Genomic DNA, 24,865 nt, shown 5'->3' with positions numbered 1-24,865 from the left:
CAGTCATTATTTCATATTCCTCTCTCATGACCCCTTTTATTCATCTCCTCTCCAAAACAGATAGTCCCCACTCTCTTCACACTGAAGCCTTTCCAGGACTCATCATACTATCACCCAGCTCTGCCCCTTTCTCTTTCTGCTAACATGCTTTTCGTAGACGGGGAGACCAGAACTGAACAAATCAGTGAACTTCAGAGTCATCTAGGCAATTTGGCTACACAACATTCACTCATTTCAATGAGAGGTGGATGGATGAATCATAGTCAGCTTTGACAATCTCAACCAGAATCCCAGGTGCAGATGTGGTGTTAATTGAGAAAATCGGCATAACTACACAGTACTATTTTCAATCTCTATCTTTAGAACACATTATTTAGTTTTCTGGCCACTACTATACACCAAGCCGGGGTTTTCATCAAGTTGTCCTCAGTAACACCAGGGTCTTTTCCGTGTGTCATTTCTATCAGTTTAGAACCTAGTAAGTTGAATTTTATCTGCCATCATTAGTTCTTTGCCAACTTCTCTGGTTTTAACTAACCTAAATAATCATTTTGTCTGTAAATGTTGCCACTGCTTCATTCATCCCATCCCATATCATTAATATAATAAACACTGGCCTTAGCGTGGACCTTGGTGGCATATTGCAGTGTTAACCTTTTGACAGGTTGAAAATTGGCCATTGACTCCTCTTTCTTTTCTGTCTCTTAGCCAGTTTCTGATCCATGACAGAATTTTCTCTCTCACTCCTGTGATCGTTCAGTTTTCTTAAGAACTTCTTTGTGAGGGACTTTGCCAAAGGCTTTTTAAAGCCCAGATAAGTTCTATCAACCAGTCCTCCTTATTCACTACTTGGTCAAAGAAGCTCAAAAAATTCTAGTAGATTAGAGAAGCATGATTTTCCCTAACTGGAACTGTCCCCAAGTCTTGTGATATGTGGTGGTTTCCTTAACGGTCACACCACTGAAATCAAAGGATTCTCAGATTTCATTAAAAAAAAAAAACACACATTTATAGCGCTGTTTGCAGAGAAACCCTGAAAGCATGACCTCTAAAGCACAAAGAAAGTCCCCAAATACTTATTTTTTAAAAAGCGTATGATTTTAAGCCAATCTCCTGATTTTTGGGGGGTCTGATGTAATTTTCAAATGCTTGAGATTGGCAATACTGCTACTGCCTGCAGTTTGAACTATTTGGGTACATTTCACAGCTGATAAGAAGTTCAGACAGGAGCCTTTTATTAAGTGATAGCTCAAAGCTAAATAGATTGTAGCTAGTAAGCACTCTGGGACCTCAAGTCTGTTTCCCCATCTCCTCCCATTGTCCTTATTATGCTTTGCTCGATGGTGCCCCTTTGTGTTTGGCACAGCCTCCAAAATCCCACCAGCCAAGAAGCTCCCCTCAAATAACTTCAAACACACCTCCCTTGCGATGCCCCTTCACTTCCTTTCATTGGAACCAGTGGGCTCTGTATTGTATTATCCAGGTTAGATTTAAGCTCTTTTAGGCAGGAACTGTCATTCATATTCTACAAAGCACTCTCTATAAACAGTGAGATTTTCAAGGGTACACATGCAGCCAAGTGCTTACATTCCATTTTGCCTTTGAAAATCTCCCGCAACATGGCAAAAGTAGTGAATAACCAGGCAGAGGCTGTTGCTGGAGGCAGGATACTGGGTCTTGATGGAGCAATGGGCTGATCTCACATGGAAAAACCTATGTTCCGTTGCTTGGGAAAAGCACAGGACTGGAACAGCAACAGGTCAGGATTGAAGTGCATTGGCGTAACTGTTTGTGGGGAGCCCAGGACTGGTAAAACAGAGCGTAGTGTAGGTCAGGACCAGGGTGCATTGGCACAGCTGTTCATGAGATCAGGAATAGAATAGCAAGAAGTGCTGCACGCCAGGATTGCAGGACACCGGCAGAGCTAGAGGTGGCGTCCAGGACTGAAATAGCATAGGTTACAGGAGGTTGGGATAGAGGTGCATTGGCAGAGCTGTATGGGGAGGCCAAGACTGGCATAGCAGGTCAGGATTCGGAGCACTAGCAGAGTTGCATGAAGGAAAGTGCCTACTTATACTAGGATTGATTCTGGACAGCACACGGGGTCTCCAACTTAAACAAGCAACTAAAATTCATCTTTAAACTTGACAATTCTCTATTTAGCAGCAAACAAGCCACACCCTCTACCAGATAGTCGTCAGATTCCATTTATTCTGTATACATTCTTAGTACACATTAGAGTAAGACATGAGCGCTCCTCAGCTCACACAGCACTAAGGCTCTTTGCCTTGAAGGTTACACCTGGATGAAATATAAACAGGGACTGAATGGATATCCATAGTAATAACCCATCGAAGTAATTACACAGAAAGACCGATCTCTATGGACAGAGCAGCTTTGAATCCCTGGTGACCAGAGCCCCGAAGTGCCTTTGCTTTTCCGCCAAGTCAGAAATATTTAGTATCAAAGACACCAGTACAAGTAAGAACGAGGAGAATCACACAGGATAAGAGCTTGAGGTCAACACAGATGTGCCTGGGCCTTTTGACTTTAGTCACACACACACACACACACACACACACACGAAGGAAGGAAGGAAGGAAGGAAACAAATAGGATCCCCTCTTTAGAACCAGCGTGTTCCCCACACCCACTCCCTGGCTTTCATTTCCCAACCTCCAGCCTATCCTATCCCTTAACTTCTTCCCTTTTGGTCCTGTTTGGTAGCAGGAATCCACTCCCCTTCAGCTACCTACACACAGCACTCAGCTTCAGATGAACCAAGCTTGGTGGGAAGACAAACTCTACAGACAGGCTGCAAGGGTGCCATAACAGGTGAGCTGAAATTACTACTAAGCAACTGATGAATGATACTGCACAGTAAGGGTGAAGGCAGATGCAGTTGGGTAGCATCATGCCTATGGAAAATGGGTGGGAAGTGGCTGCGGAGATGACTAAGAGAACTTATGTTAATAATATCTAGCTCTTGTATATCGCTTTTAATCCACAGATCTTGAAGTGCTTTACAAAGGAGATCAGTATCATTATGCTCATTTCACAGATGGGGAAACTGAGGCATAGGGAGGTGACGCGATTTTCCCACGGACACCCAGCAGCAAAGCTGAGAATAGAACCCAAGTCTCTTAAGGCCTAGCCAGTGGCCACACTGCACATAGGGATCAACAGAAACAACTGACTGCTCGAGACACACATACCCTCACCTGACCTAGTGTGAGGCACAGGGGTCTCTGGCATGAGAGGTATAGAAACAATCCCCTCCCAGCATGAGAGAGAGGAGATTCTGAGGGTTAGAGGTATTTAGACGGCCGCTTCCCACTGGAGATAAAGACAGCAACAGCTGGGAAATTTTTTCCAATGGACACAGTGGCTTACATAAAAATACTTGTATAATTTTTTTCGTGTTCAAACCACTCTGTAAACATCAATTAATCCTCACAATACCCTTGTAAGGCAGGTAACTATTACTAGCATTCAGACCAAGGGTGTTACAGTTCCTCTCCATTCCTAGAGAGAAAAGTAGGCATCTAGGCTGTGTAAAACAAGCTAAAAATAGACACGCTCCTTCAGATTAGACCTATTCCCTGGCAACCACAAATAGATGTCGAGGGAGAGGCAGTCCACCTGCCTAACTTCAAAACCCAAAGAAAAAACACTTAAAAAGTTAAGCCACTCAAAAACCTAAAGAAAATCTCCTCAAGCCGAAAGCCTCCTGGGGACAAATGGTCTTTTCCATGTTATCAGCCCCACACAGAACAGATCAGTGCAGGGACGATACCAGAGGAAGCCCTCCGTCCACAGGACAAGCCTTAAGAAATGATGTGTTCCTCATCATGGAGCCAATTCAGTACAGGGGCTAATTCCTTTTTGTGTTAGCACATGCGGGGTCTCCAGGGCAGGTACTCACCCATTTATGATGCTGAGCTCCTTGTGTCCAGCAGTGTGACACCAGCCAGATATATAATGCTTTGGAGAGCACCTTTGACTCTGGAGACCAAGGTTTATGAAGGCCACTACAAAAGATGAAACATTCTGGTTTTTGCCTACATTGTATTAGCTGAGGTGGTCACAGCATGTTTGGAGGGGAGACACTGGGATGTGGATGATGGTTCCTAATTTAATCCACATCCAAGATACAGGTGCGCAGGCATTTGGATAGTCCAATAATCTGTTCCTTGCAAGGCTCACGGCAAGATGTGCAAGGAAAAGAAAGGCAACCTTTAAAAGAATATGGTATGGAGGAAAATACAGACTGAGAAGATGTCCTGTTTTCTTGTCATGAACTAGAAGGTTTGTAACAAGGATAACTGGGGCAAAATTCATCTCCCGTGTGACCCCACTGAAGTCAGTGGAGTTACAGCAGAGCTGAATTTTCCCCGCAGATTATGAACTCCTCAGGGCATTATTGTCTTATTTTAGATCTGTAACAGTGTCAGGAATACCAATGGTGCTCTATTAATATAAATAATTCCAGACCAAAAGAGAATCATAGGATAAGAGATTCCAACAGAATTACTACTGGATTACAGGCTACCTACCAGCTATTATCCAAAGCAACGTCTAATCAAACAGAGCAAGGAACTTGGTGGTGAGGAAAAGTCAAATAAAAAAGGTCCAAGCTTGTTCAACCTGCCACTGAAAACTCCCATCTTCTACCTGAGAATATCCCACATCTGACCACTAGAGGAAGCTATGAGGCTGGATAACACCACACCACACTTGTTAACATTGAAACCTCATCAACAGGGGCTTCCCTTCTTTTTCCGGTCCCTGAAGCTCTAATGCAGCAGAGCTCACGCTGCGCTCCATGAACTGTTTTCCTGGCTGTCGAAAACAAGGCAACAGGACAGAGATTGGGAGAGGACCTTGTCCATGGAAGGAGATCTCACCCTTATGAAGCTGCCAGAGAATGAAAGTGCAGTGGAGCCACTGGTCTAATACATTCCTGGCTAACTCAAGTCAGGTGACCAGGGCTGTGTTTCCCCCAAGCCCATGAGATGACTAACTGCCTTAAGAAGCCTTTATCTATTCACAGTGTGGCCAATTGGTTCTCCCTCTTTGCCTGCACAGATTCTCTCTCTGTCCCCTGAAGTCTTCCCACCCAGCTCGAAAGCTGAATTTGACCTTCTGTGCTATGGATACATGGGTCCAATGAGCATTAAATTGTAAATTCACTTCTACTCAGCCATCACCTAGAGCCAATCTGCCCCTGGCACTTCTCTCTTGAACCTCTTCATGAGACCCTGCAACTTCTCATGAACAAAGCCTGCTGAGTCAAACACTGCACTCCTCTTACCCAAGGATGCCATAAGGAATGGAGAATTCGAGAGACAGTAAATCAAGACACAGCCAGATGGCAATTTGCAAAATCAAACTCCAAATCAAACCACACATGTACTAAATCAGAACCACCCAGGATAGAATCAGAGGCTTCTTCTATAACCTCGGTGATGAGAGAACTTCTAGCTACTTCATCTCCCCTCCTTAGCAGGTGCATCATTCATTATCAACCACTATAAACTGGATTATAGCTTTGATAAGGCAATCAAGTCAAAGTGTCAGAATCTCTATGTACTTATATGGCCTTCATCACCATAGTATCCCAACCACAAGTGCCTTACAACGCCCCTGGAAGGTAGGGAAGTATTATTCCCCTTCACAGATGGGGCACAGGGTAGCGTGACTTACCCAGGGTCATCCAAGAAGTCTGAGGCCGAGACAATAATTAAACACCTATCGCCCTAATCCCAACCCCATGTACTAGACACTAGACCATTTGAATGGCATTGCAGACCGGGGCACATTAGGGGCTTCAGCCTGTGTGGATGCACTGGGGAGGAAGCCCCACAGAGCTGTGTTGCTATCAAACAGCACCGTGAAGAGACCCGTCTGATTTATTCCAGCCTCTCAGCTCATTTAGAGTTTTGGAAATACTCATTCAGGTATATTGGCTGTTCCCAACTCCCCCACTCTAGAGAGAGAACACTATGACAGCAAACTCTACAACATGGCCCCAGGCCTCACCTATTACATTACACCTGATTTGACTTCTCCAAAGACAGGTAAGCACTCACTTGTACAGATGAGTGGCTTTGGATACACTTAAAGGAACCCAATGTTTCTGCCAAAAGGCAATGAAGGCCCCTCTCCTCTCGATGGGAAAGGACAGGGTCTGAGATATCTTATTCCAATGCCGGGAACCATATTGATCCTGGATGTAACCCTACCAAAGCTAATGAGGCTGCAACCAGGAGGAATTTGGTCCAATAGTCAAGGAGTCCTCTTCTGCTATTGCAGTAGTGTCAAGAGTCCTTTGTGATCTTCGGGTGGTTCTAGCCAATAGCAAGCCCACATGGGGCAGAATGGGGAAATTTACCTTTTTGTCTGGGACTAGATTAGTTTTGCTGTTAAACCTCCAAGGCCCTGATCTGGCAAGGCAATGAGACTCAGTGGGAGTGGAGGATGCTCAGTGATTCATAGGCTTGGGCCCCACATCACCTGAGGTCACTTCCCATGATTTACTGAAAGAAAATGGCACAAGCCTTATAAGTGCCTTAACACCATCTGCCAAATGAGTGAGGGCATGACAAATAGCTTATAGGATCTTCTTTCTTAGCTCAGTCCTTCTCATCCTTCCCTCTCAGCCTTTCATCTCCATCAGGAGATGATCCTGAAGTCCTAGGATTGCCACCACCAGGCCACTCCCAATTTTAAAGAGAGGCACACTTTCTAAATCTGATCAGAGTCACCAGCAAATGCAGGAAACTTCACAACAGAGTGGAGCTACCACAATACAACAGGGATGATGGCTCCTGTCACATACTGGTTTTTCCTGTCTCCCCCTTACTCTCAAAGGTGCTTAGACTGTCCACACTATGACTTACACCATGCTAGTAAGAACTCCTCTTCAACGTAGGTGTTGCTAGGGCTGTTTCCCAGGCCAATGTGGACAGCGACTTTTCCATTTCATCTGCACTACAAATACAGCTGTAAACAGGGCACCAAACACAGGCTAAAGCCTCAGACATTTCCCATCTGCATTACAAGATCTGCTTTCACTGTGCGGGCAACAGGCATGTGGTAACCAGATCCCCTAATACTGTCATAGTGTAGATGGACGCAATGTCCGATAATTAGGTTAAAAAATCATGCTACATACAACAATGGGGAGATAGCCAGCTGGGGCATCTTGTGGGTGCATCACAGCATGGTCTGATTAACCTAGTTCTCAGAAAACTGTTGCTGATCAGAGGAATTGTGATAGGGCCCTGCTAAAGATGCTTGTTAGCATAATTAGAACAAGGCCTGAAAGTCTGCAGTTCATGCAGGCTAAGCAGAATACGGGACAGAGAGAAGTGCTATTTCTTTTATCCCTATGTTAAGAGCACTCATCTAGCAGCAGGCAACTATTATCCTGTGACCACTTTTTACTTGGTGGTCATTTGTGACCAACATTATTTTGTAAACAGCCCCACTAATCACTTTTTAAAACCCATCTTAGATGTGGGGAAACAAAAACATTTTATCCTCTCCGTTAACTGAATAAACCTGTTAGATCAATACATTTGCTACAGACCAACGAGGAAGTGATAAAGGTATTAGAGGACTTGATTTACTGCTGTGGATGTGTGCCAGGTTCCCCACATCCCTAGTCATAACAACACTAAACTAGATAGTTCATCATGCCAAATGCTAGCAACAAATTCCTAGAATAGACCCTGATCCGGGCTGCAAGTGAAGTCAATGGAAGGATTCAGCAGACTTCAGTGAGTGCTGGATTGGTCCAATGAAGCACTATAATAAGCAACAACATTTGCCCATAAAAGGGCAATTCAAAGCCCACCGAAGACGGTGGGAGTCTTTCCACTGACTTCGATGGGCTTTGGATCAAGGCCTACATGAATACAGATACATTAATACAGTGCATCTGCAGCAACAGCTGCCATGTAACTCTAATATGTTCGTATTGTGACTTTTAAAGACATTCTGTCAAGATCAAGCACACATTTAGCAAAACCTATATCCTGACTTGTTTTACAAATATATATATATTTTTTTGGCCTGGATGTTTTGCACATCTCAGCTGGGTGAGCAAAACTAGACAAGTCAATTTAAATTCAGCAGTTAGTCAGTTTCAGCTAAGATTCTCAGGCATTGTCCAGTGCTGTAATGTCTGAGATGCAAAAGCTACAATGGAGGGTGATGTTTAACCCTTAAAAAAAAAGCCTCTTCATTGAGATTGTTCATGAAAATATTTTTATACAGTTACTTAAAAAAAAAAATTCTTCCCCACCCCCAATGAAACCTAAATGTGGGACAAAAACTACATGACAGTTTCCCTATAAATAAAGTCAGTTCAGATATTTAAAATAATTAGCTTCTGTTATAGAACAAAAATAAGAGCTGGACTGAAGCCTGGAAGGCAAGAGGTCAAAGACTTGCCAAAACTCACTCACTTCTGAAGGTGGTGGTGGTGTTTGGTATTTGTAATGCAGACACCAAGCCAATGAGAAGAATCATAACTCTACAAATGGGGAGGAGTTCCTGACCTAAGGGGTAAAGAGATTATACGGATACCCATCAGCTTTACTTATTTGTAGGGCTTGGCTACATTCCTTGCCATTGCTCCTAAAAGACTCACATTTCAAGGCAGCATTGAAAAGAAGCTGGGTTTGTTAGCGCTGGAAAAAATCTCAGAAATCGATAGATTATGCTTGTGACTGCCAGGGCCGAGATATAAGCAGATGAACCAGCTTTTCCCTTTCACTGACTCTAGTCCGTTAACATACCAATGGCAAGGACATCATAGGAAGGTTTGGATGGCTCCATTTGCCAACCCCAAGCGAGCTTTCAGAGAATTGGATGGCATGATTCCAATCCTGTGGAAGAGGGTGAGGGAGTTTCAAAACAATAAGGCAGAAGTGAATATAATTCCAAGAGCTCTTTTACGTCTCATAGAAATGAGAGGGAATAGCAAAGTGGAATCAGTGAATGCCTCATGCTGCAAAGATTGGTGTGGCCTGTAGCAAGTGAAACCATACACAGAATGTTATCATTGGAACATCCCACAGTGGAAGAGAAGTAGAACGTCATGCGCAAGTTTTTTTTTTTTTTTTTTTTTTTGTTTTTTACAGATGGGCCTGATGGTTCACATCAAATTCAGCCCTGGGGTAACTGGTTACAACCACTCAAAGCCAATGGAGTTACAGTAAAGCTCAATTTAGTCCTTTGAGTCTACAATACAAGGAAACGAGCCATGCATTTAGCCAAAACGCTAGTCAATTATTTCACGTGGACTCAGCGAGGTATGCGGGAGTAGGCACTGCTCCTTAGATACGACTCCAAGCTTGGTTGCCTCGCAGCTATGCTGACACTTCCATGTTTTCTGCAGTCACTCCCACCAGCCCAATATAGTGCATTCCAGGTAACTGAGCTTTGAGTCACAGCTACGCTTTCCCCATTTGTAGTTCCACAAAGCACCCTTTTCACCATATCATCCCCTCCCCCGCCCCCCCGCCCCGCCAGCCCCCACCCCAAAAAAGGAGGTGAACACCAAGCGGATCCATTCCATGTTGCCACTGGCTTGGCACTTTTAACTTTGGTGCAAAAGAATGTTTACAAAATAAAATAAATAGATAGAAAAATAAAACAAATAAATAAACCGACAGCTGGAAAACATTTCTGAATATCCACAAAAAAGGCAGACAGAAGTACACACCAAGGGCTCCCTGATCCCAAACCTCAAACTCCACTTGCATTCCCAGTCTTTCCCCCTGCTCTTATGGGTTTGGTTTTTTTTTTATAAACACTCCCAATACTCTCTCCATCCCTCTCATAGAATCATAGGACATCAGGGTTGGAAGGGATCTCAGGAGGTCATCTAGTCCACCCCCCTGCTCAAGGGGGAACCAATCCCCAGTCAGATTTTTGCCCCAGATCCCTAAATGGCCCCCTCAAGGATTGAACTCACAACCCTGGGTTTAGCAGGCCAATGCTCAAACCACTGAGCTATCCCTCCCCCTGTCTTCTCTCCACAGGCTGCAGACATGGATGACATGAAAGCAGGGGGATTGACCCTGGTCCACGAATGACCTGTTTACATTTATACTCCGCTTGATGCCGTTTCAAATGCTGGCACCCCACAAAATAACTTAAATAAATAAATAAATAAATAAATAAAGACCGTTTTCTGCTACTCTGTAAGGCTTTAGAAACAAATGACATGGGAGGAACGGAGAGAGGCAGGCAGACATTTGTAAAGTTGCTTGCTGGAGCTATCCCAGGATGCTGTATTGAGCAATAGGGTTAACAGGGCGTCGGGGCAATAGAGAACAAAAGTCACGCTACACAATACACTGAAAGGCAGGTACGAAAGCCACAATGCAGCGCTTGCACGCAGTGTTTCCCTTACAGAGGCAAGTCGGTGCTGTTATGCCGAGTTTTCCTTGAAGTGCCATCGTCTCTGGGCAGCGCTCTCTGCAAGTTGGACATGGCTGCTGTCTTTTTAAGGTCAATGACCGCGTAGGAGTCCATCCTGCTGGCTGGGTGGGCGGCAGGAAGCGGGGCGCAGGGCACCTGGAGGCTCTGGCGCCCCTTGTGGGGGTCAGCCTCCAGCTCCACCTGGATGTAGTTGAGCTGCCGCTGCTGCTCCGGGCAGGGCCGGCGGAAGTCGAAGCTGAAGACACTAGGTGTGCAGTTGTGGCGGTGCTGCAAGAAGTCATCCCGACGTAGGCCGCTGTGCAGTGCGGCGTTCTCCGAGTTCATGTAGTTTTGCAGGGGGTCACCTTGGTCCGGCTCGGGGTAGCCATTCGGAGAAGGAGTCAGCGTGTCCCCAGAGTCCTCGTCCTGCCGCAGCGGCTGGCACTCCCACACAGGAGGCAAGGAAGGCAGGTTCTCGTAGTTCAGCAGGGGCGTCCTGCGGTGAGAGCAGCTGTTTAAGCCCAGGTCCTCCCGGGTGAGTTTCAAGCGCCCGCCACGCCGAAGAGATGCGCCCCCAGCAGGCAGCAGGCCATTCACATTCTCATATACGCACCTGGGCACGAGGCACTCATCCTTGCACTCGTTGTTGTTGTTAGGGCCGCAGATGTGCCCCCCGCACTCCCGATAGTAACGGCAGGAGCTGTCACGTTTCACCATGTGCCTGTGAACTGGGGCAGGGCCCAGCACAAACTTCACCTCCCCCGGCTGCAGGAAGACCTGGGGGTTTCGGTCCTCCAGAGAACAGCTGTGGTTCCCGTGCAGAAAAGGAGGGTGGACTTCAGGCAGCGAGTGCATGCAGTGCCGGCCCCTCATCTCCTCCTCGCCACTGGTTGTGTTCACATAGGTGTGGGACTGCAGGGAGAGAAGATGTGTTTTAGAGGCAGAGGGTGATGCTGGGGAGGGGGATAATGATAGGAAGAGATCAGAGCCAAAAATACAGGGGGTGGGATTGAGTGAGAGTACAGCTGAGAATGTGAGTGTGGAGAGTGAGGAGTCTGGTGGTTGATAAAGTGGGGGGGAGGAGGAGGAGTCTTGGTGGCTGAAAAAACTTGGAGGGGCAGAGTGCCGAGAAAGTGGGGAGTGAAACTCGACCGAAAGGGATGCAGCTATGGTAAAATTATGTTTACACATCGACTGTTGCAAACCAAACACCCAGCACCTGGAGACAGGAATGAATTTTGTTTTCTCTCATGGATGTGAATTTAGTTTCTATGGGGCAGGATGAGCAGCATCTTTGCTCATCTAGAAACTGCCCTGAAGAACTGCAGTTATAAAGGAGACATAATATGCCTCTAAAGCTTCCCCATTAGTCTGGCCTGATTTGGTTCTGCTCCTCCCTCCCATAACTCCCCAGCCTCTCTCTTAGGATCAGAGCCACTATTAATCAGGGGATTGACGTGTGGGCTCTCTGGGGTCTGAGGCCAGATCTACACTAGAAGTGCTCTGCTGGTATAGTTATACTGGTATTTTACACCAGCAAAGCGCTCCTACAGTAGATGCAGCTTATAGCAGCAAAACAGAAAAGCTTATTCTAGCCCCTCCCCCTCAAAAAATGAACTATACCAGCAAAATTGCAGTTTTGCCAGTACAACGACATCTAGAGTACGCAAAAAGAAGAACAGGAGTACTTGTGGCACCTTAGAGACTAACAAATTTATTAGAGCATAAGCTTTCGTGGACTACAGCATCCGAAGAAGTGGGCTGTAGTCCACGAAAGCTTATGCTCTAATAAATTTGTTAGTCTCTAAGGTGCCACAAGTACTCCTGTTCTTCTTTTTGCGGATACAGACTAACACGGCTGTTACTCTGAAACCTGTCATCTAGAGTACGGGCTTCTGACAGTACAGCTTTGTCAGCCAGGGTCACGCGTCATCACACCCCGACTGACACAGCCGTGCTGGCAAAAGTTTGTAGCACAGACTTGCCCTCACATAGGCTCCTTTCAAACATGAGCAACTTATGCACATGAGATGGTTTAAAACAAAATATCTATGACACGTTTTTAAACAGGTCTCAAGTTGAGTTCAAACTCTGGTGTGGAGCATATGAATTTCCATCTACACAAGGTGAGATATCTTCTTGAGTGGTCTATATAAAGTATCCAAGGACACAGAAATGACGTGAGGAAGGAGCCCACACCTGCCTAGGTTTGTGTGACTCTGAAGCACCAGCTATCAGACAATGATGGAGACAAGACACAGGGTGTAATGGACTGATCTGGTATGATCCTATGAGCCTAAACACAGAGAACAAAGATCAGCTGCCCAAGCAATGTAGTGGCAGCACAACACCATGCAGGGGTCTGAGTTCCGGTATCCAGCCTAGAGTTTAGCTTGGGGCTGGTAGAGATGTGGAAGCAGCACATACAGTTTCAGGAGGGAATTGCATGTTGCTGTCAAACAAGGGGCAGATCATTACTGATGGCCGGGGGAAGCTACACCCAGTCCTCGCTGCGAGCAGCTGTTCCAGCAAGTAGTCACAGGGGTGCAAATTTGCAACAGTGAAACTAAGTAAAACAGCCAAGAAGGAGCAACTGACAAGGTAAGAGGGTCTCTGGGCTTCCTTAACATTGAGCAGATGCGTGAGCTTTGCACCCCACAAGAATCCTAGAAGAGAAGAAGACATGCTATGAGTTCCCTGCAGCAATGGAGATCAGGAGACCTGGGCTTACCTGCTCATCCGGCCCAATGAGGGCATGTGTGGAGTCCTCCCCAATGGAGGAGTGTCTCAAGCTGTTCATGGAAGGGTGTCGGGCCGTGGAGTAGGATGGGGCTTCCCCAGGGAAGCTGTGGAATCCGTTGGGGAACCCTGGAACAGTGTATCCCAGAGCTGGGGGGAGAATTCAGAGAGACGTGCTTTAGAGGCAGAGCATCACACTGGCCTTGCGTACAAATGCGGCTGCATCTGCACCATGGGCCAGCTTCTCAAAGCTTTGTTCTCTGTGCCTTATTAAACAGACGTGCTGGAAAGGCAGAGCCTGCTTGGCAGGGAAAGGCTCCTACCGTGTGTACGCCTGTTGTAAATATGCAGGCTAGGCCCCCAGGTTACATTTACCAGCACTTAAGTCACGTCTATGAAAGTGGGAAACAAACACACATTCTTCTAGTTGAGGTTTCCCTCAGGAGCCCACTGATCTCTAAAGAGGCCACTTGGCAGGGCTCCAGCTGGAATCCAACTGGAGTCGGAGAATGAGGTTGATATTTGCAGTTTTTGTTCCCATTTCCTTGGGAACAAGGTATCACATCTGCAAACGAGTGGGGCTTTAAGCATGCTGCACAGAACATACGTGGACTCGAGGGCCCAGCTCAGAGGCCAGACAGCTCACATCAGCTGCTTTGGGGAATGGAGCCTTGGCTGGGAGACCAGCACCCAACACAGAGATAAACTTGGACAAACTTCCTCTACCCTACCTAGTACTCTGGAAGCCTTACTGTTGGTTGTCTGGGGTGTCCGGGATAGCTCCAGCTCAGTGGAGTGACTGCCCCTAGTCATGATGACTGGCTCCTCCACTATATTGATACTATTACACTGCATCAGGTCCTGCAGCAGGTTAAAGATCTCCTCCGCCCTTGAACACTTGAAGGCAAATATCCCTGTGCAAATACAAAGACGGGGGGTGGGGAGAGACGAGTACAATCTTAGTTTAATAAGAGTGTAGTCTAGTCCTTGGAAAGCAACAAAATGTAAAATCTGACTGAAAAGGGTTTCTGTTTAACACAACACAATTAACCTGGGGAACTCACTGTCACAGGATAAGGTCACGAGCTTGGCAGGATTCAAAAAGAGATTAGACATTTATATGGGTAATGGGAATAGTCACCCTTCCATTAGATAGTACACACATTTGTAAGAGGTATAAACCCTCATGCTTCAGGGTACAAGTCAGGGTACAAGTCACATACTAAATGTCCGGGGTTAGGAAGTAATTTTCTCTATACGCCCGTTGTTACACATTATGAAGCTTCTTCCATTTTCCTCTAAAGCTCATGGTGTGAGACAATATTTCAGACAGGACACTGAATTAAATTGACAACTCGTCTGAGCTTGTTGGGCAAGCCCTGTATTTCTCTACACACAAATTTATGGTTTACAGGGAAATATTTTGTAAGATATTGTCAATATTTAAACACCCCCGAGGCGATATTTCTGTATAGTGTGTCCTGTTGTTACATCACTAGAAACATAACACCACCATTGCTAGTTGATCCATGAATTGGTGCATCTAATGCCAACTTTACATTAGTTAACTCTGCTGGAGATAAGAATGGTATACTGGGTGACAGATGAGATTCTTCACCTGTAATTTCCGTTCTTTCATTTTACCTGGGGCCCGATCCAACTCCCATTGTCAATGAAGTCTTTCCATTGACTCTAAGGGGAATTGGATTGGGCACCCAGAATGCATGTGGAAGGGAGGAGCAACTGCACCCCACTTTTAAAATGTATCAGATTAAACGGTGGCTCCCCAGATAAATAGTTTGACCAATAGCCAACGTGTGCAGAACTAACCAATCACATGCTGGTGCGCACACACATGAATGCACAAAAGCCATAGCAACAAGGACAACAGCATGGCAACAACTGCTGCTACTCTGAAGAAAAATTTGAAAAATATTCTTGCCAGAAAATATATGCATCTGTCTTATTCACTGGGGCTAGGGAGGAATGATCCAAATAAAATCAATTAAGTGAGAAAGTCTCCTATGAACAGGAAAAGAACCAGAGGAAATGTACGCAGATCAAAACAGTATGGCTTCCATACAATTTATCTTTGCATATAGAGGACATGGATGACTTAGCCTGTGCCCTCTGAAAGCTCTCTTTGTAGGTGAAGAGTGAATGACTCTACCCTATCTGTGCTATCTAGAGCTCCGTAGAAAACCCAAGTAAACGTAACAGCATTCCAACGACTGATCTGAATCCTGCAAAAGGCAAAGCAGACACACACAAAAAGCCACAGGTCCCACCCTGCTGACAACCGATAAGCATGGATTTCCACTAAAGGCAAATCCTATTTATATAAATATTATAAAAGAGTAGCACACAGTACTTTATAAATAGACGCAGAACAGTGATGTGGACTTTATTCAGATATCAGAGGACTTTTCAACACACAATGCAAATTGGGGGACATAACCTGATTTTTTTTTCTTTTGCTGTGTGCCAAGAATATGCTCATCTCTTTACAAGTAATATACAGATAGTCCTTATGCCAAGAAACTTACAGTTTAACAGGCAGCATGGAATAGTGGGAATCAGGAAACATAGGCTCTATTCCCAGCTCTGCCACTGACTGAATGGGGTGTTCTTGGGTGAGTCATGTCATCTCTGTGTCTCAGATTCCCCATATGCAAAAAATGGGGCACTTTTGGAACTACCCTCTCCCCACCTTGCAAAGTGCTGTGGGATCAATGGATAAAAAGCAGTAAACGTAGTAGTACTGCTAAACAAGGCAGATAGAGAAGACAGAATGCACTGGAAAGACCAGAACAGAGGAGGACAGGATTTTTTAAAAACTAACATTGACTCACTTTTTTGGGTCATTGTGGAACAAGCAAGCCTTTTAGAAGGGACCTAAACGAAGACAGAGCAGAGGCTTGGCAGACAGTAGTACAGAGGACATAGATGATGACATGCATTGAAAAGCAAATATCTGAAGTTGAAACATGCCTAGGAAACGAGAGCCAACAGCCTCATTCTTGCAAAAAGCACCTTGGGGGACCTTGGTTTCACATCCCATAGAAAGGTGGCATTTCTAGCACCTCCTCAGTACCAACACAGAAGAGTAAGCCCACAGAATCACTAACTTCTTCTGCCACCCTGGGTTTTCCTTAATGGTCTCTGATCCAATTGAAATCCCACTCCAAAACTGCTTACCTTAAGATATAATGAGAGCCAATTCTAGATGTGTTTCTCCATGCTGTGCATTTATAAGGCAATAGCCTAATTACTTTAAGTCTATAAATATAAACAAGTGAGCCACAATAAACCACAAGAGTGATACCACATGATGGCTCTGCCCTCAGTCACAAGCTTCCAACATTAATGTCTTAATTGGGAGTATTAAATGCACATGCAAACACACTACAGTACCCTAGAGGTGTGCTATCGCTTGTGCATGTGAAGCAAGGAATAAAGCAGGTTTCCCAGATGTAATAAGCAGGGGAGAAATCAGCACCAAGCAATTCCAGCATTCTGAAACTGAAAGTTTTAGACAGGTTTGTTCCCCCAAAAGACACAACACCTTGTCCAGTCTGGCAGCGGCGTCCGCTCTCAAAGGAGAAGAGGTTGGAGTCATAGCCATAGCGGCGCAGGCAAAGGTACGGCCACCTGACAGCATCGCGCTTGTGTGTGTGCAAGATGAGCTCCATCTGCGTTAGCTCCATAATCCCAGATCCCAGCGCGTTACCCTCATCGTCCACATTTGTTACCTGCAGAGGCACCAAAGCTCACATCAGGAGGCTCAACACAGGAGATCATAGAATACCAGGGTTGGAAGGGACCTCTGGAGGTCATCTAGTCCAACCCCCTGCTCAAAGCAGGTCCAATCCCTGTGACAGATGTAAGTTTGCCTGGAAGCCCCAGCACTCTCTCCCTTGACTCATTAACATGCCTTGCTCTTGGATGATAGGGGGAGGTCATTTGGGAGTGAATTCATTGCTGGTGAAAGGTGCGACATGGACAGCCCTGAAGACTGCAGCCCCACACCAGTTCAGCTAATGTGCCTCAACACAGGCATGGGGGGGCGGGAGGGGAGACACCCTTGAGTGGGAAGAGGAGAGTTCAGTCTCTCTCCAATTCTTGGCCTCTCTGCTAAGACTGTCAAATGGTTCAACCACTGCCGGCTGTGTTGGTGCTTTTACAACGTGGAGACCTGTTTACAGCCAATTAGGCTGAAACGCACAGACTCATTTCACACAAGCCACCAAATAGCTACCACATGGTGATAACTTTTGATGCCCACTGACTTGGGCCCAATTTGAAAGGTTCCGCAACACGTGAGCCATCTAATTTTCCCTTCTCATTGCATCTGTTTCTTCTCTGGCACTGGGAGATTGAATCTCGATGCCAATGCAAATCCTTCTACATGACAGAGGGTGGAACCAGCAAGCAGGGGATTCCCTGCTTAAAAATTAGCAACACATTTGCAAATCTTTCCCTATAGAAGAATTTCCCCATAAGAGAAAGGGCTTTAATGCGTAGGTTCCATGAAATTTGGATTGTACTTTGCAGGCCTTGATTCTCAGTGGCTGCTGTCAATTGCAGAGCTTTCCCTCTAGGATAAAGGGTATTACCTTAAACTTGGTGGGGTGGTTGTCTGGGACACTGTCTCTGCACAGGTAGCTGTAGCAGCTCCCCATGACGTTAGCATACCAGGTGAGCCCTAGAGGGAGGGTGCGGGAGAAAAAAAAACAACAGCGGATAAAGGCACAATTTCATTCACGTTTTTGATCCGTAATTATTGTTTCATCCCAACCAATGACCCAGGCTTTTAGAGTGGTGGAGCAAAGGCAGGGATGGCTCAGTGGAGCCCTGGAAGTGTACTGGACGTTAAATGCCCTCAAGGAAGGGGGGAGTGGGTATGCATGCCAGGGCGCAATGCCACACCACCAGGGGATTTTTCTAATAGAAGAATATTTTCACGGAGCAACTAACAGCGAATGTGATACAATGGGGCTACGGAAGCTGTTCATAAAATAATGTTACTCTGGAGTTTTGGCACCAACTACCCATTTTATGACTAATCACAATGAGGAAGGATTCCTTAAGCACTAGCCAGATCTACACTAGGAGTGTTTCACCAGTATAGCTCTCCCGGGAGGGTATAGCAGCAAAGCACTGCTTGTGTGGAAATAGCTTATACAAGCGAAAGCACAATCTTACCACTATAACTATGTCTAGGCTAGAGATCACAACCCTGACCAACAAAGCCATGCAGGCAAGAGTTTGTAGTGTAGATCAGCGGTTCTCAACCGTTTCGGGCTCAAGACCCATTCATAAATGTTTATGGCCTGTTGTAAATAGTCTGGGGGTGGAGGCCCTGAAGGGTTTCGGTCAGGTCCTGCCCAGCACTCACCCCACAGCGGCAGCCCCTGCAGCTGCTGTGCTCTGGGGCTAGCTGGGCTTGGTTCTCAGCTCTGGACATTTCAACCTTCGGGGTTGCAGCGCCACCAGATTTGGCCCCGCCCCGCCCCCCTGACTTGACCAAATTTGCATGAATGGAGTTGTGACCTGGCTCATGGGGTTGCGTGACACTCACTCAAATTTGTCCTATCCGGACTCCCGTCATCACGATGGCTGGGCCAAACCTGAGTGTCGCTCAGACCCCAGGGGTTGCAGTGCCTGGAGCAGGGAGGCGGGCCCAGCCAGTCCTGTGGGACAGGAGCCAAAGGAGCTGCCACACAACCCTTTGAAACATCCTGGCGACCCAATTTTGGGTCTCGACCCCCAGGTTGAGAAACGCTGGTGTAGACCTAGCCCTTGCGCAGTGCCTTTGAGATAATCCGTGAGGACAGAAGAAAGTTCCTAACTCTTTAGTCTCACTTGATTCTTACCCAGTTGAGGCCATTAGGTGGTTTTTTGAGGGCGGGGAGGGATTCCCACTTTATTCCCACAGTCCTCTGCTGAGTGTCATGGTAACCAGGATGTCAAAAAGTCACCTAGCGTTCCGTAGAAACTGTCCCATGTTTCACCTGACAAGAATCCAATCAGAGATTGGCAGAGAAAAGAAAGACAGAGAGCTAGATTTTTATCATATCTCTATTAATCTTTCTAAAAAGTTAAGAAAAACATAAATTAAAGCAATAATTTATAAATGTAAGTTTATGTAACACACTGCATGGACAAATCCAGTGGGGACCTGACAAGTAAAACACACTTTGGGGGTAAATTAGAATGTAGGTGTAAACAGATCAATCCAGAACTCACTGGATGAGCAAAATGAGAGGTAGGTCAGCAGGAAATGCAACTAGCATTTGCTTACCCCCTCCTATTGGCTGCTTTTTTCCCCACATCCCTCTCGGTTTGTAAGTTACACTTCCTTTGCCTGTTCAGCACAAGGTACCCTACTTTGCCACTTACATCCATTTTCCACCCAACAAATGTCATTATTGAACTAGGCACAGACATTCACAGGAGTTGCACCATTTACAGCAGAATGAACAAGGCCTGCAAAGCATTTTCAAAAACACACCAAATGTGTGTGCAGCTATTAAGGAATTAGCTCAACACCGTTCATAAATGAAGTGGGGCTGGAAATGCAGACGGACAAATGAAATTTCAGACAAAGATCACAAGCAACTTTCTTTTCACTGGGCAATTTTGGACAACTAATCTCCAGAAATAAGGCAAATTTTGCCTCAATTATGGGATCCTGATCCATTACTGGGCCTCCAAGGCACTACTGCAATATAAATAAATTATAATACTAGTAATTAGCATCAAAGATACTAGAAATCACATGTATCTGATGCTTTAGGAATCTGTCTGCATCTGAATTAGACAGAAGGTTCCTAACAAGGTTCAGAGAGCAAGAAGCTATAGAAGCCAGTGGGCAAATAACACAATAGCTATTCTATTTTGGATCATAAAAGGAACAAATTCCAGATATACACAAAACTAAACAACTATTCAGTACTTTTCAGAGAATGCAAGTGCCTAGTGTACAGGAAATGCACGTACTAGTAATAGGAAAAACTGGCATTACAGACTTTAGTTTACTGAACTCAAAGTCAACTCGGGGCACCAGAATGAGAACCAGTCACTACCAAAGGACGCTCTGTGTTAATTATCTAGTAGTCCAAGGCGTGAGAGAGTAAAACTGTACGGATAACTAGCCTGACATTACAAGAGTAAATGAAATGAAGATGCTATTGAAAATTTCAAGCTCTGGCACATAACAATCAGTTTCATCATCAGTCACTCCAGCTTAGCAAGACTTCAGAGACAAAGATGATTCTCTTGGGCAAAAGCAGTATCCTCACGCCCACATGTATAAGTTGTGGCAGTGACCATGTATAGCTAGCACATTTTGACCATTACAGTAACAAATAATATCCTATGTGCCTCCACTGTACATAACTCTGTCAGACTTGATTCGGCTCTTTCTCCTTCCTTATCCATACCTGGATATCTCTCCATCACACCTCCGAAACACTGTCTCTGTCTGCCACTGCCCCAGTCCTACCTCTGATGAATCCTCACCCAGATCTTAAGCCTGATCTACACTTAAAACTTAAGTTGACATAGTTACAGCACTGACACCCCTGAGCTCTGCAGTTCTACTGACCTAAACCCGCAGTGTAGATGCGGAAGCATTCTTCTGTCGACTAGCTACTATTGCTCAAGGAGGTGGAGTTACTAGTGATGGAAAAAACCCTTCTGTCACTGCAGCGTACATCTATTCTCCAGGATTGCAGAAGTGTAGCTGCCGCACCAGTTATACCACTGTCGAGTACATACGCCTTAAGTGTCTTCTCAACTTCATTATTACAATGACTTTCTCAATGGCTTTTCTTTGTCCCAGCTCTCCCAACTCAAGAAAACGCAATTTTCTGCAGCCTGCGTTCTTACAACCAGTGCAATCACATCATCCTCAATCCTGAATAACTCCATAGGCTCATGACTCAGTTCAAAATTGGCCTCCTTGTTTGTAAAACCCTCCATGAACTTGCTCCAGCAGACCTCACAGACTTTGCCCACTAATCTAGCATCAGCCTCCGCTCTGCCTTTCAACTAATCTGGTCACTGCTGGCACAAGGAGCCTTCTCTTCTACAACTCCGGCCATTACCAACATCCTCTCCCCCCCCGCCCTCCCACTATATCAATTCTCAGTCCTATTTTAAATCTCAGTAGAAAACTTCAACTTTTTCCTTTGCCTCTTTGTTTTTCTCTCCCTCTACTAGTATTTCTGTCACTCAGTTCTTTGGCTCTGTAAAATGTTTGGGACAGAGTGTTATGGGCTTCCATTGAAAGGCTGTAAGGCTCAGAACTGAGAAAATGAGATTATAAAACTACCCATTTAATGATCTTTGGAGATTCCCTAGTCAACTAGTCATTGCAGACCATGCCTTGTTGCTGACGATTTTAGTTGTATCTATTTGATGCAGATACCTAGATTCTTAAGACTCTACTCTTCAATGAGCAATCCTTTGAAAACATGCCTTTTTCTGACTATGCTACACATCCAGAGAATATCCTAGTTGACCAAGCACCCTCCTTATTTACTGCCTGCCTACATACTGTACACACTAAAGTGCTTCAAAGCTCATTCTGAGTTTCCATCATCCAGATCCCTTTGCCCACACCAGCTGCTCCAGTCATCTGCTGAAATCCCCCATAGCCTATACACAAGCAAAGCAAAATGCTGCTATCCTTTGTTAAAGGCCCAGACATCAGTTGTGTCTTTGGCATATAAATATCTACAATACCATTTCTCATGGTTTCTTGCTCACCATGCTTAAGCTTAATTGGCTTTCTGGGGGAAATGAAACCAGCTAGCAGTCCTAGCCCTAGGCACACCTGTGACTGCCTGGGTCAGTGACAGTGTATCTACACTGTAGCTGGAAATGTGCCTCCCAACCCCGCCGAGCCAAGCTCTGCTTGAGTGGGCATGCTAAAAATAGCAACCTGGACAGCTGCGCCAAGGTAGCAGCTTGGGCTAGCCACCCCAGCTCGTACCCACAGGGTCGGGAGGATTTGGACGCAGGTAGCTACCCAGAACTGCTACCTATGCTGCGCTAGTCCCACTGCTATTTTTAGCACATTAGCCCAGGCAGAGCTAGCACCCCCGGCTGGGAGACTCTCTCCCAGCTACATACCCTAATGTGAGAACTGCCTACAGCCAAGGGATGGGAGTATTCGCAAAAAGATACAAGGTTCCACGGTTGTCAAAAGGCCTAAGGCAGGATATATATCATTTCCTATCTTATTGTGAGGGATAGAGTCTGAAATCACAGCTGGCAAATTTTCTTGTGATACTCCTGTCACCTTTCAATAAAGGTGGAGATTTTCGAATGCACAAAATGGGGACTGGGCACCTCACTCCCATTAACTTTCCATGGACGTTGGATGCCTAACTCCTGTTTCTACCTTAGAAAATATCTTCAAAGCGTTTTTTAAAAACTAAGGAAAGGAAAGTCATCCACATACAAAACTCCATCCTCTCCAGCTCATATCTCGGTTCTTCTTATTGAGTGTCTCGGTGCATAGCTCAACTCTTGGATTCCCTTTGGCTTACCAAGGGTGTGAATTTGGTGGTCACCTCCAAAACTCTGCCAGCACCCAACACCCTCCAGCACTATAATTCACAATAGTGCTTTCACCTCCTCCCCTTGCAATCTCTTCCTGTGTTTTTCATATTTATGTTTTTGAGAAATGTGGGTTAAAAACCAATCATGTGAAATGATGACATTGCTCCTTTTTCTGGGAGGGTGGTCGATGAGAAATAATCTAATCTTCATGTTAGAATGACATTTTTTAAAGTTTTACACAAAGATGACAATTTTAGGCAGAGGCCGATAATTTCTCCAAGGAGCTTACAAATAAAAATGCACTTTAACGCAAATGAGCTGATATGCGCTGTGTATTGCATCTCCAGTGCTAATGTACTGCACTGCTTTGTTCTGTTTCCAAAATCATTAAAGACCCTATGTTTATGTGCAACACACAGGTGGGGAGTGCCGATCACTCCTCATTAGCAGCAGTGGATGCATAACACCAAATTGAAAGCTTTTGGTTTGCAAGCTGACAGCCAGCCAGCATTGTACATGTGAGTGAATACCTTTCCAACTGGCACGACACTACCAGCAGAGACCATGTTAAGACAGATACCTGCCCTGGAGCGAAACGTTAATAAGACACAGACTTTCAGGAGTCTTTAACCCCTATTTATTGTGTCTTCTAATGCCAATCTGGAGATTGCCCACTCTGTGGGTATGTCTATATTGCAATCTTTCCTGCCAACTGCAGCGCGGACGCAGCCTGCGTGAAAGGCAATGCCTAATCCAGCCATTTGTATCTGGAAACAAGGCACACATCACTCCCAAGTTCAAAAATTATCACTGCCTTCCTATCCATTAGAATTCAGATCCAAACTCCCTGTGAGTCTTCATGCTCCTCCATGGACTCCCCCCAACTTGAATTCATCTCTAATTGACAGTTTTCTTCCGCTCCCTGAGTATCTCACATTTCTGTCCAACATTCCCTGTCTCTCCACAGCCAGTGGTAGAGACTCCTGTCTCCCTGTGCCCAACTCCTAAGAAGACTCACGTCCATCTAATGGTCTGTTTAATGCAGTATCCTGTACACCCCTACTTGCAAATTCCCATGTTCTGCTGGAATCTCACGTGCAAAGTTGCACAACTAGGGTTGCTAGGTCAAAAAGGGACCCTGGCGGCTCTGGTCAGCGGGCCATTAAAAACCTGGTTCCATGCGGCTGGCAGGCTCCCTACGCAGCTCCCGGAAGCAGTGACATGTCCCTCTAGTTCCTAGGCAGAGGGATGGCCAGGTGAGCTCCACGCACTGCCCCCGCCCCGTGCGCCAGCTCCACAGCTCCCATTGGCCAGGAACCGCAACCAATGGGAGCTCCGAGGGCAGCGCCTGGGGCAGAGGCAGCGCACACTGCGCAGAGCCACCTAGGAGCCAGAGGGACATGTTGCCGCTTCCAGGGAGCCTCCCCGAGGTGAGCGCCACCCAGAGCCTGCTCCCTGCACCCCCTCCCACACCCCAAGTCCCTGCCCCAGCCTGGAGCCCTCTCCCGCACCCAAACTCTCTCCCACACCCCGCAACTGCTGCCAAACCCCAACCTCCGGCCCCAGCCCTGAGTCCCCTCCCACACCCCCATCCCCTGCCTGGAACCCTCTCCTGACCCAAACTCCTTCCCGGAGCCCACACCCCGCACACGCTCCCACACCCCAACCCCCTGCCCCAGCCCTAAGCCCTCTCCTGTACCCAAACTCCCTCCCAGCCCCCCCCTCCACCCCCCGCCCCTCCCCGCACCCAACCTCCCTTCCAGAACCCGCACCCCGCACCCACTCCCTAACCCCCTGCACCAACCCAGAGCCCCCTCCCACACCCTGAATCCCTCATTTCTGGCCTCATCCCAGATCCCACACCCCCAGCCGGAGCCTGCACCCCAACCCTTTGCCCCAGCCCAATGAAAATAAGCGACTGAGTGAGGGTGGGGGAGAGCAAGCGACAGAGGGAGGGGGATGGAGTGAGCAGGGGCGGGGCCTCAGAGACAGGCAAGGCAGGGGTGGAGTCTCGGAGAAGGGGCAGGGCAGGGGCAAGGCAAGGGTGTTCAGTTTTGTGCGATTAGAAAGTTGGCAATTCTCCCTTATGTGCAACACATCAGGGAGACAAACACTGT

At 46.3% G+C, this 24,865-nt stretch overlaps 1 protein-coding gene across 2 annotated transcripts in view; it reads right to left on the bottom strand.

The window, feature by feature from the left end:
* Positions 1-9,819: 9,819 nt before the first annotated feature.
* The window catches only part of FRS3 (fibroblast growth factor receptor substrate 3), a 15,699-nt gene continuing 653 nt past the window's right edge, over positions 9,820-24,865 (bottom strand). The window contains exons 2-8 of one of the 2 annotated variants that reach the window (XM_034767342.1): positions 19,052-19,189; positions 17,792-17,880; positions 16,741-16,927; positions 13,928-14,089; positions 13,168-13,325; positions 11,050-11,348; positions 9,820-10,932 (exon numbers count right to left, since the gene is read on the bottom strand). In XM_034767342.1, coding sequence (XP_034623233.1) covers positions 10,425-10,932; positions 11,050-11,348; positions 13,168-13,325; positions 13,928-14,089; positions 16,741-16,927; positions 17,792-17,857 — 1,380 coding nt within the window. In that variant the 5' untranslated portion in view covers positions 17,858-17,880; positions 19,052-19,189 and the 3' untranslated portion in view covers positions 9,820-10,424. Of the gene's footprint in view, positions 11,349-13,167; positions 13,326-13,927; positions 14,090-16,740; positions 16,928-17,791; positions 17,881-19,051; positions 19,190-24,865 lie in introns of both variants that reach the window. The other variant, XM_034767341.1, reaches the window with a different exon arrangement.

This window comes from Trachemys scripta, chromosome 4 (genome assembly GCF_013100865.1).
Source record: "Trachemys scripta elegans isolate TJP31775 chromosome 4, CAS_Tse_1.0, whole genome shotgun sequence".
Lineage (NCBI taxonomy): Eukaryota > Metazoa > Chordata > Testudines > Emydidae > Trachemys > Trachemys scripta.
The sequence above is the reverse complement of the archived record's forward strand: the minus strand, read 5'-3'. Positions and strand labels throughout refer to the sequence as shown.